At 38.1% G+C, this 19,351-nt stretch overlaps 1 protein-coding gene across 1 annotated transcript in view; it reads right to left on the reverse strand.

Moving 5' to 3' along the window:
- Positions 1 to 284: 284 nt before the first annotated feature.
- Positions 285 to 19,351, reverse strand: part of LOC126418577 (uncharacterized) — a 71,287-nt gene continuing 52,220 nt past the window's right edge. The window contains exon 10 of the mRNA XM_050085394.1: positions 285 to 5,472. Coding sequence (XP_049941351.1) covers positions 5,322 to 5,472 — 151 coding nt within the window. The 3' untranslated portion in view covers positions 285 to 5,321. The remainder of the gene's footprint in view (positions 5,473 to 19,351) is intronic.

A 19,351-nucleotide genomic window follows, 5' to 3' on the forward strand; every position in this document is an offset into this window, starting at 1 on the left:
GATAAATAAATGAATGAACTAGCACAGAAGGTTGAAATCAGATGGCAGTTTGAAAAGATAAGACAGACAAAAGGGGATAAATATGGGGGATTACTGGCCACAAGAGCTAATACATCAACAAAAAGTAATCAGTATTTGAGAATGTAAAATGGACAGATAAAAAATCCCCTGCCACCACATGGTTAGTAGATTTTCTATCTACCCATATTATAATCTCAAATGCAGACATTATTATAGCAAAGGTGTAAGAACAGGAAATAGAAAGTGTAAAATAATGTATTCCATTTTATGTAGTGAAATATTTATTTGGTCACAATTTAAGTACACTGACTTTCTTCACAATAATTTTAGTTTGGCAAATAACATCCAGTTTTATCAATTCATTTTGCTCAACATCAGCAAATTATTGCTACTACAGTTGTCATTTGATACTTATCCATAAATAATAAAAATGTCTTTTTATCCTTAGTGTAGATTTAATCTTACCACTTAAAATAGTATTGAAAAATTAAAAAGTTGTTAAGTACAAATAGCCAAGTACATGCCAAAAATAGCTTCATGCACCTCCCAATAAAAACTTTGGAATGTTGACAACGCACAAAAATAGTACCTAGAACAATATGTTTATCTATTACTAAGATGTACAAAAATGAAAGCTGGAAGAGATTCATTCTACAACTGTTGGTAGCTGTAACTGTGATAAGGAAAATGACATACTGGAGTTATGAGAATATGCAGTAAATACTGAAGGTTACCAGTGTAGAACAGATCACTCAGAACTCCAAAACTATTCAACCATATTTGAGCATCCTTAACCAATAATGACTACGGACTTCAATGAGCTACTAAAGCATCATTACCACAAGCCTACTGGAAGAATATTGTACTATTTTTGTAAGAGAGAGTATTTTGTAAGCTTTACATCAAGCCCAATATGCTTGCTAACCACAGAGCTGAAAAAATCAGACTGATATTTTTTGGTTGTTGTCTCTTTTCTTTGTAATGACTCAGGAAAGGAAATTACAAAATTTATACGAACTATTGATCCCTTATCTCACATTCAATACATCTCATGACTGGCAATGTACTTTCTTCACTCACCAAAGAACTGTTTGAGAATCGTCATTTATTATGTTACATTCAACAAAGATGAAATAAGTAGTTCCTCTTAAAGAAACTACATTCACTTGTGTGTTCCTGAAATGCAGGCTTGATCTGCCTATATTCTGCTGTTTTACACAGAACAACACACACAGGCTGATAACTGTACTTATTTGAAAATTTCATCATTCCAAAAACAAAAGAGAAAAAACAAGTATGAAGTTAAAAAGGTAATATAGAAATTTTCTGCAACACTGAAAATTCAATTCTGATATGAGGCAGTCACAAAACACTACAAAATGAAACTAAAAACTATAATTTTCTTGGTTAGTATATGAACAACTCCTTTTAATGGGGAGAGCAGATATGTATCACATAATATGTAAGGAGAGGAATGCGATATTTCTTTCCTATAACAAAGATATAATGCTTATGTCTTCTTCCAGCCTTCTCCTTAGAAGAGGATATAAAACTGAATCCTCAAAGATCATTTTGGTTTTCTATGACAATGTATTGCCTCTCTAGTAACATCAAAATTTTCACAACGGCTGTACGTCAGCATCTCCATAGAAACAAAAAAACTTAATAGAACTTTATCATGAACAATAAGTAACATTGGATAACACATAAGTATTAGGTATCACATCAAGATAACTTTACTTCTTAAATAGAAATAACTGAATCACATGAGAGATGAATGGGCTTAGATTCAATTGTACGAAATAACAGCCATTCTTCGTGTCATTCAAAATCTTTAAGTACCATAATTTTCAAACATAAGGATCCTCTACCAGTGAAACAATAATATGAACTTATTCATACAAGAACTTAAGCCTTGCTTTAAAAGCACAGGAACTTTGTGGGCATGTACAGAAATCTTTTAGAAACCACCCAGTTAAGTACCACATTTTTTACACACTCTGGTCACTTGTTACTTGGAATGTACGTCAATTTAAAGGGAATCTATCCTCCAAAATTAAAAACAGAAACATTATTCTGTGGAGCTATGTACTGCAAAATATACAGCTATGAGATTAGCTACCAACAAAGATGCTTGGCATCTATTTACAAAATAACTACTACACATTCACAAAGAGCTATATGGGATGCTGCTTTCAGCTCTAGTTTCTGAGAATTACACAAATCATGTACCTAGTGCAACAATGGATTTCAAACATATATTTTGAACTTAAATAGTCATAGATACAAACATAATGACAAAATATTTGCACTCAATGAATGAGCAACCTTATCCATGATTGGCATCCCACAGGGACGATTCAGCCAATCAATTTAGAATATGCCCATAAATGGCGATTTCAGAGGTCCACTATCACTACTACATCATCATCATCATCATCATCATCGTCATCGTCATCACCACCATCACACTGGATGATAGGAGTTATCACATGGTATTCACAGCAACAATAAAAGCAATTTGCTGACAATTATACAGTCATTAATAGCCCTGAAAATTGGATTTTGATGTTCACATACAGACCAATATTGAAACATTAAAATCCAGTTATGAGATCTGAGAAGTAAGCACCCTATAATCACAGTACACAGATTGTGTGATAAGCCAATATAATTGACAAATTCAGTGACAACAAAGTTGGAGCAGAGCACGTGCAGCAGATTGTTGCTTGGTGTACAGCTCACAAGACTGCAACTACTGTACATAAAACAACATGCTAGGTCAGAATGCTGTCACAACCACTGACCAGGTTGCTCAGTTGCGACAATGACAACCATATAAGCACAGACAGTGGGTGGCCCAAATTATAGTAAATGAACTATGAAACTGATTCACTACACTGACATTTTTTGAAAAACATTAGAATATGATTCTTTGTTGCTATGTCTTTATCATTTTATGAAACTTTCCTTTATTGCTGTATCTTTTTGCTGTCTGCTTTTCTGTTGTTTCTGCCTTTCATGGTTGCATTTTAGGGCCTCATTCTTAGCTTTCCACTTCCTTTCAAGGCCAATTCAGTATCTTGAGGCAACAACATATTTGTTTCAACAACTAAGGAGCTTCTTGCATGGTGCCAAGAACATTACTATGTTCTTAACAGGTCTCTTTCTGAGAGCCAAATGTCACATTAAACGAAGCTACAAAGTACATTTGGAAATTTTCAAGAAGTCTGAAGAATATATCAGCTCTTGTGAATCACATTATCAACCAACCATGTTAATGCAGTCACACACGCAGAATTCATTGTCGCAAAAGAATTAACGCATTTGCCACCTCAATGTAACTGGTAAAGGCACACCCAACATCACTGCAGCTCAGTCCAAGTGTATTCTGCATACAAGATTTTTCTACAACAGTAATATATTTGCTAAAGAAACTCTTAAGGCACCTAGATTTAAACTTATATATATATATATATATCGCTATACATAAATAATAATTATGATGTGTTGGTGAAAACTGACATACTTTTCTGTAGGTGGGGAAAACTACTGCCAGAAAATGAAGGCATGAACTGTTACATACACTAAACAAAAATATAATTCTGTCCATGTTCTTGGTGAAACTGTAAAAGAAAATTACAGTCCACAAAATTAAAGAAAAAAATAAAAATAAATATGTTGACAGGCAATGTAAAATAATTACACTAATACTAAAAAAAAAAAAAAGGCACAAAACAGCCACATTGCTTTTGGGAAGACCTGACAATTTTTATATTTAAATCAAATAGGTAACCAGTGCCATAATCTCATACACAACAGAATTGAAATAGAAAGCTACTCCTGAAACATGTTGTTTGATAAGAAGTGACAATTTTTTTATATGAATGACATAGAAAAATTGTCTGTTAGAACTCTTAAGACTACAGTGTCAATATACAAATATAAAATTAAACATGAACAAGTTTAAAACATTCTGAAATGTTCGAGCATTAAAAAGTATGAGCCATGACTGAACAATTTATTTTTAAAAACATTCTAATTACTCTGCACTGAGGATTACAACAGTGTACATAGCTTTTCAAAACTAGATAAGATCTGTGTCTACTAATTCTTAATGTTGCATACACATTTACTTATTAGTGTGCAACTTCAAACAACATGGCTTATCCAAGCAAACATTTAAAATTTCAGAAAAATGTTTTATTAACATTACCTGTTACATTGACAATCTATACACAGATTTGTATATAGAACTTATTGTCAAAATGCCCCTAACTATTATGATAGTAAATTTTGTAGAAATGAGACACAGATCTAAAAAATATGTCCCATCCAGCAATTTTTGGTCACTGTCATGCACAGACATAGCACCAGTAAAACCATGTATTATTTTGTTACCTATGTCTAAACAAACTCGGTACTACATTTCACAACTGCAAGCAGAACTCTTCTCCGAAACTATTCCTCCTCGGTGACACCAGTATCAAAACCACAGTCTCAAAATACATTATAAAAGAGAATTTTAAATGCCACAAGTAACAAGGCAGCTTCTTGCAAGAGCACTTCTGGTTCTGCAGTATCAAGTACAGATAACAGAAAATTTAATTCTGTTGTTGCCTATATTTAGCCCTGTAATATGCACAGTAGTAAAAAGCTATTTTACATTGATTCTCAGATTCTTAGGCTTGTAATGTATTTCAAACTGACCAGAACTTTTGTGCTGTAAGTGTGGTGTGTCCAAGCTAATTAACATAATTTAAAAAAATATATTTATACCATATATAAAATATTTTCACACTCATCAAGGGTCCTAACCTGTAAAAATATTTACCTTCCTAAACCATTTTTCTTGATTTACATGTTCACTCGTCCAGGAAGGAAATAATTTGTCGAAATACATAAAGAAAGTGATCAGTATGTGCAATTGACTGTAAAAATTCAGCAATGATGTTCCTGTTACGCACACACACACACACACACACACACACACACACACACACACACACACACACACGACAGACAGAAAATACGTAAGTGCCATCATACAGTAGGTAGAATATCCTTGTGAACATTATAGTCTGACTGGGGCAACAAAACCAATGGAATGATTTACGCAGTTACTCTACAAGCACAGCAGAGCATATTAACAGGTCTTTTACAAATTTAGCATGTGATTAGGAACAAGAGACCAGCTCACCGACCACAAGCTCCAGTACTACTTCCGTGTGCATCACAGGACTAAACAGAGAAGCTCCAGCACTTAAAACATAGTCAATTAGCACTAAAAATGACTAGGGCTAGCTAGCCTTATTGTTGTAGCACGTACGCCCCGCCAGTTCAAGCAGGTAGCGGTCTGGATGGTCCACCCATTCGGCGGCACTCAGTTTCACAACACGTTGCTTTTCTGCCTGTTTGACCTGCCACTTCTTAATTTCCAACTGAGACTCCCTGCAAGAAAACAAAGTTAATTATAGAGATTGCAGCATATGATGAAATTGCTGTGTACAATTAACTAAAGAATACTGATCTGTATAAATTCTCATTCTAAATAAGAGTGTGAATTTTATAAATAATTAAGCTGTAGAGTAAATGGGAAACATTTATTTTACAGGCTAAGATAGGCTCTCTCTCTCTCTCTCTCTCTCTCTCACACACACACACACACACACACACACACACACACACACACACACACACACATACATCCATGACATCCACAGCCTTCAGTTTCTCAATTGCCTATCTGTCCAATTTTCTTCCTGAAGCCCCTTGAGTCCACTGAATCCATCTTCAAGGTGGTCTTTCACATTTTCTTCACTCAGTTTGTGTCCATTCACAGAATATTTCTGGTCACCAGATACCATCCGTTCATTACAGGTGGCCATCCAAGTCAAGAACAGAATTCTTTTCTTCTGTAACTTCCAGTGTTCTCCCATTTGTGGTGTGTTTCAGTCTGGAGATGCAACATTATCTTCACCAAAAATCTACTGCAAGGAACACCAATATTTTTTTTTCTTTTTTGTTATGTACCATATTTCAGCACAACACACGGTGATGCTCTATGTGACTGACTTGTACAGCAAGAGCATTCTCTCTTATTTTGTCACTCCATAGCAAGGAGTTAAGTTCGCCAATTACTTGTTTTCCTTGCCCAATTTTACTAGTGACATCTTGTGTGCTGCTTCAATTGGTTGCAAAAATGATGCCCAAGTATTTAAATGCAAAGACATTTTTAATTTTACAGGATCCTACATTAAAGTGCTCTTATTCATCTTCACCCAGTACAATGTATCCGATCTTTTTTGTGTTCACTGTCAGGCTCCATTTTGAGTATCCTTCATCCAGTTCCTTTTACATGTAACTGGAGTCATCTGTCTCCTCCTACCACGACCTGGCCGTTGGCGAAGAGTGCAGTACACAACATTTCTTGTCCTACAGGGACTCCCATGCCATGACACTTCATTAAAAAAAGTCTACTTTAAGTATACTTAAAGAAGGCAGTTCTCATGAGCACCCTTGTCTTAACAGTAATTTATGGAGAATTCTTGGGAAATTTTGTCACCTACTCCAACAATTATGTTCAACCCTAATTTTTAAGTTAAGCCTTATTTTCTTAATTTCTCATTACTGATACCCAAATTCTACATTGCTACACATAACTTACTTGTATCACATGCCTCCTGCAGATCGACGAATGTTTAATCAATCATCATCCCCCATTCTGAACTCTTATGAATGAGGTGTTTAAAAGATTAAATATGCCATTTGTACATGAACGTCTCACTCTAAATGTATTTTGCTCCTACGACGCCATTATATGTGCTTCTGTTTTATGCTTTATTTCTTTACTATACAATCAGGCTGTTGTACAAGGGTGTGCTGCAAAGTAATGCCCCCGGGTTTTTTATGTGAAAACTTTAAAAAACATTATTAACATCCTACATCTTTACTTTCAGTCAACATGTTTATTTCTCAACATAGTCATCCTGGCGATGGACACATTTCTCCCAATGAGAGACCAGTTTGTTGATACCACCGCTGTAGAATTTTTGGCTTTGCTGATGGTGCCACAACCTCATTTCTACTTGCGCAGCTTCAATGCTATCAAAGTGAAGTCCTTGAAGGGATTCTTTAAGTTCTGGAAACAGATGAAAAGTGTATGGGGGCCAAGTCGGGGCCGTACAAGGGCAATGGATGACAGTGAATCCAAGGCATCTGATTCTTGCAGATGATGCAGTGCCCATGTGTGGTCTAGCATTGTCATAATGAAGGAGAGTGTGCTCCACATGTGGACAAACTCTTTGAATTCGAAATTTGATTACAGTACACTGTTTCTCACGCACTGACATATAAATTACATGCTACAATTTGGAGACCTATCGACAGGCATGAAAAATATGAAAAATAATAATGTAGCACATTAATAACATTTGTTTTATTTAAAAACATTTAAATTTAAAAGAATTTTCACATAAAACATTTAGAGGCATTAGTTTTCAACAAACCCTTTTACAAATAGAACTAATTCCTCTATCATTTGCACAATCGCACTGGCTTCCTGTTTTAAATATGGATGAAACAACAGGGTGTATACGTGGATAAGGAAAAAAAATTCCCAGATTTCTCCCGCATTTCCCGGTTAAAAATATACTTTCTCCCGTGTTAAGTGACAGTATACTTTTCCTCGGAACTGTAAAACTTATCAATTTATAGAGATTGCAACGCGCTTTTGTAAGCCAGTCGTAGTTCAAGTCACGTGATCTCGCCAGCCGATACAGCGGATATTCAAAGAAAAGGACACGTCATGTCGTCAGCCAATAGCATTATCATTGTTAAGTAGCGCGTACACACAAATAGGAAAAGTTAATGGTTTAAATTAATATACATAGTGTTGCTACAAGAAAAGCAAAGCTTTCACATACAATATTGATATCAACGATTAATAAGCTGCAAGAGAAGCTCAACTTTCACGTATAATGTTGATCTTCTTTGTACGTGTTACACTTTAAGATACATCACACAAATGTGCCAGTAAAATTTTTAATAACGACATAAATGTATGATCCTCTGGGCTCGAAATTTTTCTAAATGGTCATCCTCAAAGAGTTGATTTTTAAATGAGAGTCAAACGCTCTGTGATTAAAGAAATTCATCGCACATAGTTCATCTTGGGTAAAAGGAAGTTTACTTTGAAAGTAACGCTTTTCTCCATCATTCGCAATATTTTCCAGCGACCTGTTAGAAAGAGGTTCGTTTCAGCAGTTGCCAGAGAGCGCCAATTACAGGCGTCACACCGATTGTGCAGCTACGATGACGCAAGAAGCCCGTATGTTCGTATGTGTAAAACATTAAAAACTTATGTCATAAAAGAAAAAGACATCAGAGAGTATTCCAAGAGCATCGGAATTTTGTGAACCATAATAACATGCATAATTCGGTTTAAAGTGCACATTCGTACGTCCAGATTCGGTTGTAAATTTTCTTGGCATACCAGTACTGTATTATTTCATTTTTGGTTCTTTATTATGGCATAATGCCATACTTGCAAGAAGACGAAAACATGCTCTTTTGAAATGCAGAGAACAGTTGAAACTAGCCAATAGTGTGGAATTAAGCATTTCGTTACAAATAAATTGACTGCCTCAGTGGGAAAGATTAATAAAATCCAATTTTCTTTAGCAAACAAACAAAAACAACAAAATTGTTCTGCAAGGCGATTAATGCTTGACTGAAATTGCTGCCCGGGGCAGATACCCCAGTTCGGTCCTAGTGAATATGGCAGTTTGCGCGCGACAGTAAAATTTTTCCAAATAGCATCTTCCTGCTATTGATATATAGCTAACAGACACACTTTAGTAGCCAGAAGCGGGAGAAGGTACTACACACACGTGACGCAACTGCGCACGCGCATGGGCCCGCACGCAACTGCTCACACAAATCTAATGTAAACAGTTGCGACGTCACACTCATCGGAGACAATTTATTGTTATGAAGCATTGCATAGTCTTCCTAAATCCTCTGACACATTTTGCTGCTGGCAGATGCTTGTATGAGCACTGTGTTTTCTTGTTGTACATAACACATTTCCTTTGCAACTTAAGTTTTATTTTAGTTTTTTTCTCTCGTTCGTGGTTTATTGCTGCAGTATTATTCTGCAGTAGCGGGATACAGTAATATCCTTTGTTTGAATATTATTATTACCAGTCAAAATGACAAAAATTTAACTGAAAACTAAACCAAAAAATTCCTGGAATTCTAAAAAAATTCCCGGGTATTTCCCGGTTTTCTTCCGGATGAAAAAAATTCCCGGGTTTTTCCCGGATCTCCCAAGTCATATACACCCCGAATAATTGATTTTTATCATTCATTTGCCAGTTCCTCACCATTTATACATCTATTGAATATTTCTGCCAGCATATCTAAAATTCCTGAGGGGGCTGCTAAGGAGGAGTCACAGAGTTAAATTTCCCAAGTATGTAGCTTTCACATTCTTGATATCTTTATCAAGAGAATATCTTCAAAATCTTCAGATTGAGCTTGGAAATATCTAACATATTGTTAGACAAACATAAATGTCAGAATTTTGTAATTGTAATATTCATGAGAAAAAATCTATTAAGTAATGGAGGGAATACACAGAATAACATAAAGAAAGGCAACCATTTATAGAACAGAGTGCAGAAATGAACAAGACAATGGCAATTACAGATTCTGGAAAATTTCATTGCATCTCTGACTTGTTGTGTAAGTCAGCTTGTAGCACACAGTATAAATACAAATCACGCTTACTAGTTAAATAAAGTTGAAGAGCAACTATGTTCTTTTCCATCCCGTGTACACTGCCACTTTCAATCTGTGGCAGTGACATTTGCAGACAGAAAACAGCACAAATTGTTTTAAAGTTGTTCCACAAAATTCGGGCAAACTGCGGATGTCTGCAACTTCCTAACACTATATTTCGGCGCATAATCTTTTGGCCATCTTCAGCTGAACACTGATAAAAATGCATTGAGCTCATGTATTTTAATACCCCATCAGGACATTCGTGTTGTGTCCCGTGGGTATTGTGCATGCGATGCTTGAGCGCGGGTGCTCCTGTAGCAAGACGGTGTGCTGTGTCGTACACCATCAACAATGAAAGAGGAGTAGCAAGATGGTGTGCTGTGTCGAACACCATCAACAATGAAAGCTCACCTCATTTATATCAAATCAATTTACTTCATCCAGTAAAATCCCAGAATGACACTGGCTACACATAGCACAAATTCTTTGTATGCCAGGATTCCATGTGGAAGCTGCCACCTTGATTAGTAAGGGACTCTGACAGTCTTATTTCCACTGGTCCCTTGATTATGGAACTCCAAGAGTTTGGCGAAGGGGCACAATTTTTGTTTCACTGCATTTCATAAAATTACCAGTGGAAATACACTATTTGGCGATAGAGTTATTGATTTGCAGAAAGCGATATGCTGCTGCTGATGTACAATGCAGTCCTGCACAGTGCGCGTCTTTTGCCCTACATAAAATTTGCCTCATTTGCACGGAATCCTGTAAACACTTGCCTTTGCAACAAGTCTTTAACTGATCCCAATTGTGCAGAGATTTTGGAAGGAGTATTGAAGATTACTTTAATTTCATGTCTTCTTAATATGCTGCATATTTTTGCTGAAACATTTCCAATAGATGGTAGATAAGCAGTTGTTTTGAAGGTCTCATCCTCTCGCTTGTTCTGACATTTGTACATTGGTAGTTCTCTCTACCGAGGTAAATATCTGTTGTTCAGGAACACAGTCTGCAGATGTTCCAGTTTTGTCTGAACAATGGATATTTGTCTCGGCAAGTACAGTGAGCACCACAGACATACAAAAGACAGTACTAGAATAGGATCAGGTCTTCTAAATACTGCTTATCTACCACATATTGGAAATTTTTTGGTGAAAATGGGAAGAATGCTAAGAAGACAAAGTTACAGCAATCTGTCCTCCTCTTTCCAAAATCTTGGCACTTCTGGGATCTGTTAAATATGACTTGCGCACAGCAAGTTGCGCACGGAAGGTGTTTCACAATTCCACGTAAATGTGGCAAATCTTATACAGAGCACATGACAAGCACTGTACAGGATCACATTGCAGAACATCAGTGGCGTATTTGCTTCTCCAAGCGCATAAGACCACTATTGCTGAACACTGTATTCTACTGTCCATTTCATAAAATACAATGAATCAAAAATTGTGGTTCACTTTTGTAGCTACATCGTCAATGAATTAGAGGAAATAGGACCGAGTTTCTTACAAATCAAGACGGCAGCTTCAGTTAAATTCCGAATGGAATCCTGTCGCACAAAAACTTCATGCTCTGCGTACCTGGTGGTGGTCAAACACACATACTTGCAGCAGACGCACATGCGCTCAAGTGGTCCATGCGCGATGTCAACTGGATGCCCAATGCAAACGCTGGCAGGGTGTTAACATCTCAGGAGGCGCTCTGAGTCAAGGAGAAAAACAAGGAACCATTCAGTTTTGCACAGCATGTGTAAATGTTGTGAACTGCCCACAACTAGGGAAAAAAAAGACTACAGCTAAATAGCTCATATCCATAAATTTTTCATTTTTTTTTTTTTATTTTTCTTTTACATGTAGATCCAACTTCAATGACTCAGCCTGCTGTATAAAACTTTCTCAATATTTCCTTTTTTATGTTATCTCACGTATATGGTAGCTTCGGTTCTGAAGCAGCAGTTTTATTTGTTATTTATTGCAATGTTTGTATCATCTGCAAACAAAACTAACATCTTGTGCTGTTACTGATGGAAGGTCATAACATACACGAGAAAATAAGGAGTTCAAGATCAAACCTTGTGGAACATCATGTATAACAAGTTCCCAATCAAGTGAGGATTGATAGCTTGATAAGGAACTCATTCCTATTGACACTCTTAATTTTCTGTTAGTAATTGATGACGATGATGATATTTGGTTTGTGGGGCTCTTACTCCGCGGTTATCAGTGCCCGTAAAAATTCCCAACCTTTGCTCAGTCGTCTCGCCACTTTCATGAATGATGATGAAATGATGAGGACAACACTAACACCCAGTCATCTTGAGGCAGGTGAAAATCCCTGACCCCGCCAGGAATCAAACCCAGGACCCTGTGCTCGGGAAGCGAGAATGCGACCGCGAGCTGCGGACTTCTTTTAGTGGTACTACACTGACACTACACTCTACCATCTGGTGAGCAAGATGTATGAAACAGGTGAAATACCCTCAGACTTCAAGAAGAATATAATAACTCCAATCCCAAAGAAAGCAGGTGTTGACAGATGTGAAAATTACCGAACAATCAGTTTAATAAGCCACAGCTGCAAAATACTAACACGAATTCTTTATAGACGAATGGAAAAACTAGTAGAAGCCGTCCTCGAGGAAGATCAGTTTGGATTCCGTAGAAACGCTGGAACACGTGAGGCAATACTGACCTTATGACTTATCTTAGAAGAAAGATTAAGGAAAGGCAAACCTACGTTTCTAGCATTTGTAGACTTAGAGAAAGCTTTTGACAATGTTGACTGGAATACTCTCTTTCAAATTCTAAAGGTGGCAGGGGTAAAATACAGGGAGCGAAAGGCTATTTACAATTTGTACAGAAATCAGATGGCAGTTATAAGAGTCGAGGGGCATGAAAGGGAAGCAGTGGTTTGGAAAGGAGTGAGACAGGGTTGTAGCCTCTCCCCGATGTTATTCAATCTGTATATTGAGCAAGCAGTAAAGGAAACAAAAGAAAAATTCAGAGTAGGTATTAAAATCCATGGAGAAGAAATAAAAACTTTGAGATTCGCCGATGACTTTGTAATTCTGTCAGAGACAGCAAAGGACTTGGAAGAGCAGTTGAATGGAATGGACAGTGTCTTGAAAGGAGGATATAAGATGAACATCAACAAAAGCAAAACGAGGATAATGGAATGTAGTCAAATTAAGTCGGTTGATGCTGAGGGAATTAGATTAGGAAATGAGACACTTAAAGTAGTAAAGGAGTTTTGCTATTTGGGGAGCAAAATAACTGATGATGGTCGAAGTAGAGAGGATATAAAATGTAGACTGGCAATGGCAAGGAAAGCGTTTCTGAAGAAGAGAAATTTGTTAGCATCGAGTATAGATTTAAGTGTCAGGAAGTCGTTTCTGAAAGTATTTGTATGGAGTGTAGTCATGTATGGAAGTGAAACATGGACGATAAATAGTTTGGACAAGAAGAGAACAGAAGCTTTCGAAATGTGGTGCTACAGAAGAATGCTGAAGATAAGGTGGGTAGATCACGTAACTAATGAGGAGGTATTGAATAGGATTGGGGAGAAGAGAAGTTTGTGGCACAACTTGACTAGAAGAAGGGATCGGTTGGTAGTTAATGTTTTGAGGCATCAAGGGATCACCAATTTAGTATTGGAGGGCAGCGTGGAGGGTAAAAATCGTAGAGGGAGACCAAGAGATGAATACACTAAGCAGATTCAGAAGGATGTAGGTTGCAGTAGGTACTGGGAGATGAAGAAGCTTGCAAAGGATAGAGTAGCATGGAGAGCTGCATCAAACCAGTCTCAGGACTGAAGACCACAACAACAACAACAACAACAACCTGACCACTTCACAGAATTCTCAGGGACATCAAAATGTTGTAACTCACATGAAATGGTGGTTGTTACATGGTCAAAAACTCCTGGCAGCTTATACACTATACATGTATGTTCAATAAATTGTCTAGCATAAAAAAGTGAACCAGCCAGAAGACATGGTCAGATGTCAATATAACTTTGTAACATACAAATCATCAAAGGGCTTGTGAATGATTAGAGTTGCAATTCTAGATGACTGATAGAACAATCATCAGAGTGCATTAGTGTTGTTCATGTTCAGTGTTGTTACCAGGCACTGCAGGGTATATAAGGGCTGCGAACAGCATCAGATATCGAGAGATCGTTACGAAGTACACGAAGATACCACATACTCGTGTGAGACATCAGTATCAGCACCTGAAAGGTGTTTGAAAGGGGTCCCAATTTGGCCAGCTAGCCAAATTATAAAATACCCATATTTGCAAGGCAATCAGATTTAACAGTAGTCCAATGTCAGACTGAATAGGAATGTGGACGCAGGCATATTCGTTCTCAAGGTTCAATCACTCATTTCTGACCACCACTAGGTAGGAATGCTGTAGTGTGTGCCATGCACATCATAACCCCTTCACATCTGCACTTGCCATTCAAAAACAAGTAGTTGACTCCCTGCAACATTCTGTGCATTCCTGCACCATCAGTCAAAGACCAGCAGCAGCCAGACTATGGGCTATCGGCCCATACATAAACTTCCATTAACACCACAGCACAAACAACTGCATTTGGAGTGGTGTCACGACTGGGAAGCACCGACTGCTGAGGAACGGCATTGCACTGTGTTCAGTGATGAAGCACATTCTGCACCACCCCAGATGACAATCATCGGTAAGTACGGTGGTGGCGCACGGAGAGGTCCACCTGCTCCAATGTGGTGTGGTGTTTTTCCTATGTCACAGTGAGGGGAACCGTCTGGTACGACTTCAGGTCACGGTTGTTGGAGGTTGCGAGTACTCAGATGGCACGACAGTCCATCAGGGAAATCCTGTGTTCTCGTGTTACTTCTCATGCAACTGTAAAGTGCTGTTTTTCAACAAGACAATGTTCGTCCACATGTAGCACGTGTCCAAACTGCGTGATGTTGGGATACCCCCTTGGCCAGCACGATCACTGGAACTGTCTCTGACAGAATGTCTGTGGGACCAGCTCAGACGTCAACACTGTACCACTACAACAATTTGCAGCACTGTCCCCAGAACTGATCTTGGAAGGACTGAACCACAGACTCGTGAAAGTTCTGTGACAAGCTGGGCTGTGACTTCTTGGATTTGTGTGATAGGGTTGAGAACTGTAGTGTCGCCCTAAATGGGTCAGGTGTGCACTACACACCGGAGGTTGCTGCTCAGGTAGCTGACTGTGTGGGGTGCACACAAGATTTTTTTTTTTCAATTATTTTTTTATTTTTAGATTAGATGACTCTCCATCCAATCTAGATAATGATAGCTGTAGGAAACCCAGAAGTATCAGTGTAAGATCAAAAGAAATGCCTACCACTGGTGAGAATATTAAAATCCTAATGATAATTGATGATGCATTCACAACAAGGTGCCAGAGTTTGGAGCATTAATGAAAAGCAGTGAAACTCGCCTAACACTACTAGGTACAAAAAGCTGGTTGAAGCCTGAAACTGATAGCACTGAAATTTTTAGGAAAAATTCAAGTGTATATTGAAAGGATAAGCAAATGGAAAATGGAAATGGAGTATTTGTTGCAGTAGACAAGAAACGCAAATCCACCGAGGTAGAAATTGAAGCTGCATGTGAAGATTGTTTGGGCAAGACTCAGTAGCAGGGGTGGGTGTAAAATAATAATTGGATCCTTCTTTCGCCCACCAGACTCTTCTCCTGATGTGACATAACCTCAGTTAACATGTACACAAGTCCCACAATCATATTGTAATTGTCAGTGCCAGCTTCAATCGTCCAAAATTTTAATGGGAAAATTATAGTTTTGTTAGTGGCAGGTGTGATAAGACATCCCGTTAAACTTTACCGAAAGCTTCTCTGGAAACTACCTAGAGCAGATAGAAAGGACACCACTCATGATGGAAATAATACTGGATCAAACTGCAACAAGTAGACCTTACCTCTTTGAGAATGTCCATATAGAAACTGGTATCAGTGACCATGATGCGGTTGTGGCAACAATGATTACTCAAGTACAAAGGACAGCTAACACAAGAAGAAAGATACGTATGTTAAGTAAACTAGATAAAAATAGAGTAGTGTCACATCTCAGTCAGGAACTTTAAACTTTCAGCACATGGCAGGAGCATGCAGAAGAATTCTGGCTCAAGTTTAGAATAGCTGACCATGCAATGGGTAGATACGTACTCAGAAGAACAGTTCATAAAGGGACGAAACCTTCACTGTACATAGGCACTGTAAAGAAACTTCTAAAGATCCAGAGGTTACTGCACAATAGGTGTAAAACATAGCATAGGGCTATAGACAGATGCTGAATGAAATGTGTTTGGCTGTCAAGAGAGCAATGCATGATGTCTTCAATGACTACTGTAGCAGAATATTGTCGAGTGATCTTTCATGGAACCCAAAGAAATTCTGGTAATACGTAAAGGCTGTTAGTAGCACCAGATTCAAGTGTCCAGTCCCCAGCAAATCAGACAGGAAATGAAATCGAGGGTAGCGAAGCAAAAGCTGAAATGCTTAACTCTGTTTTCAAATGTTGCTTTACAAAGGAAAACTCAGGAGAACTGCCCCTATTTAATCCTCGTACCACTGAAAAGATAAATGAAATATATATTAGTGCCAGTGGTGTTGAGAAACAACTGAAATCGTTAAAACTGAAAAATCTCCAGGGCCCAGTGGAATGTCAGATTCTATATTGAATTTGCGACTGAGTTGCCCCTCTTGTAACTATAATCTATTGTAGATCCCTTGACCAAAAAACTGTGCACAGTTCCTTGAAAAATGCACGTCACAACCACCTACAAGAAGGGTAGTGGAAGAGATCCACAAAACTACCGTCCAGTATTGTTGACACTGATTTGTTGTAGAATCTTAAAACACATTCTGAGCTCAAACATAATGAGATATCTTGAACAGAATAACCTCCTCAATGCCAACGAGTGTAGATTTGGAAAACATCGATCAAGTGAAACCCAACTCACACTTTTCTCACATGACATACTGAAAGCATTGGATCAAGGCCATCAGGTAGATGCTCTATGTCTTGATTTCAATAAAGCATTTGACTCAGCACCACACCTACACTCATTGTCAAAAGTATGATTATCTGGGGGATCAAGTGAAATTTGTGACTGGATTGAGGACTTTTTGGTAGGGAGGATGCAGCATGTTATGTTGGATGGAGAGTCATCGTTAGATGTAGAAGTAACTTTGGATATGCCCCAGAGAAGTGTGTTGGGTCCCTTGCTATTGATTTTGTATATTAATGACCTTGCAGATAATATTGATAATAAAATCAGGCTTTTTGCAGATGATCCAGTTATCTATAATGAAGTACTATCTGAAAGAGCTGCATAAATATTGAGTCCAATGTTGATAAGATTTCGAAGTGGTGCAAAGATTGGCAACTTGCTTTAATTGTTCAAAAATGTAAAATTGTGCACTTTGCAAAATGAAAAAAACGTAGTGTCCTGTGGCTATAATATCAATGAGTTACTGTTGGAATCGGCCAACTCATACAAATACCTAGGTGTACCACTTTGTGGGGATATGAAATGGGATGTTCAAATACGTTCAGTAGTGGGTAAAGCAGGTAGTAGATTTCGGTTTATTGGCAGCATACTGGGGAACTGCAATCAATATACAAAGAAGATTACTTACAAATCACTTGTGCAACCAGTTCTAGAATACTGGTCAGTTGTGTGGGACTGTACCAAATAGAACTAACAGGGGATATTGACTGTATACAGCTAAGGGCATGTGAATGGTCACAGGCTTATTTAATCCACGGGAAAGAGTCATAGGGATATTGAAGAAACCGAGATTGAAGGTTCTTGGAGACAGTCCATGCCTATCCTGAGAAAGTCTATTAACAGAATTTTAAGAACTGACTTTATATGATGGCTCTAGGGACAAACTCCAACCCTGTAAATATCACTCACATAGGGATCTTGAGAAGATTAGAATAATTACTGCACAAAGAGAGACATTCAAACAATAATTTTTCCTGCACTCTATATGTGAATGGAACAGAAGAAATCTTAATTGGCACAGTGGGGTTTACCCCCTGCTGTGCACATCATGTTAGTTTGCGGAGTGGAGATGTATATGTAGATGCCACCAGTATCCCCGGTTACCAATAGTTACAGGACAGCTTACCTCAAGAAAGGATTACAATGGCTTTATGAGACCCTTCCCAACTGAACAGTGCCAGCATCTAGACCAGAGGTAGCAAAACATGATACTAGTAAGTGAGCTCATGCTGCCACATTCTCTATGAATATCTTATAATCACTGATTTGACTTCACATACCCTCAACCTGTGAAGTATCATTTCATTTCCTCCTCTCCTTGTGGGTATTTCACACTCCTTGCCATGCAGCATATATTTTCTAATGAATTGCAAACATTAACCTGTGTTTGTAAATAACATTCTCAATAATGGAACACCTGCGAAATCGAAATGTCGAGTTTGAAAATATTTACTGCAATGAAAGACTTAGGAAGTTACTTATTTATTATCATTTTCTATAGTTCCTGAGAATGTTGGCAAAAGTGGAACTGGAGGGAAGTTGGATGGCAGAAATCTTATTCAAAAATTAAGTCTGATAGCCATGAAAGAAAACTGTCTGTACTTCAATGTCATTGTGGGAATGTTTTCCTGTCAGGAACTCCTTAAAAGGCCCGAAGTCACTTGGGTTGATGTCAGGACTGCCAAGTGGATGGTTAAGACTTTCCAACCTAACTGAAGTAACCAATTCCGTGTGGTGTGGGATGCTCGAGGTAGTGCACTGCATTGCAAAATCATGAAGCCTCCACTCAGCATTCCACGTTCCTCATTCTGGATCTACATCTACATAAATCGCCTTTTGCGGTTTTAGCAATGCCTGGCAATACCAGTCAGCATTTACAGACACCCCTCACAATAAAAACCTGATAAGGGCACTAATGTTGATTGCAAAAGGTAGTACATATGACTTCTGACAGATATTGTCCAGCTGAATTTGGTCTCCACAGGTGAGCTACTTTGTTCCCAATGCAACCTTGTTTCTAGCAGGACAGGCAACATCCACATTTTATTCCTGATGACAATGTGGACGAGAAACTCTTCATACTGCTAGAAGAATGACAGCTGCAGCCAGATGCTTAGTTTTGAGTTCACCTTTTGTTGGCCTTGGCAGCAACCTTTCACTCTTTTGATGAAAACCAAACAATGAGGTGACAATTTGTGCAACAGTTAATTCTGGGGCAGTTCACCCAAAAAAAGTGAACCTCACATTCTGCGAGACTGCTTGCTGAACATTTTCCGTTATGTCTGGTGTCACCAGCAATGGTCAGTCACCATGGTCTTTGTCAGACACAATGGTGCCACCTTCAGTGAATTGCCTGGCACTACACGCACTCTGGTTGACAGTGGGTCTCTTAGAGGATTAGGCTCCCATGCATACGTAACTCAAACAGCTTCCTGTAGCTTGCAGCTGGTGTAAGATAATGTTAGTGCATCCACTTTCTCGCAGTGCTGT

The sequence above is a fragment of the Schistocerca serialis genome, chromosome 9 (assembly GCF_023864345.2).
Source record: "Schistocerca serialis cubense isolate TAMUIC-IGC-003099 chromosome 9, iqSchSeri2.2, whole genome shotgun sequence".
Lineage (NCBI taxonomy): Eukaryota > Metazoa > Arthropoda > Insecta > Orthoptera > Acrididae > Schistocerca > Schistocerca serialis.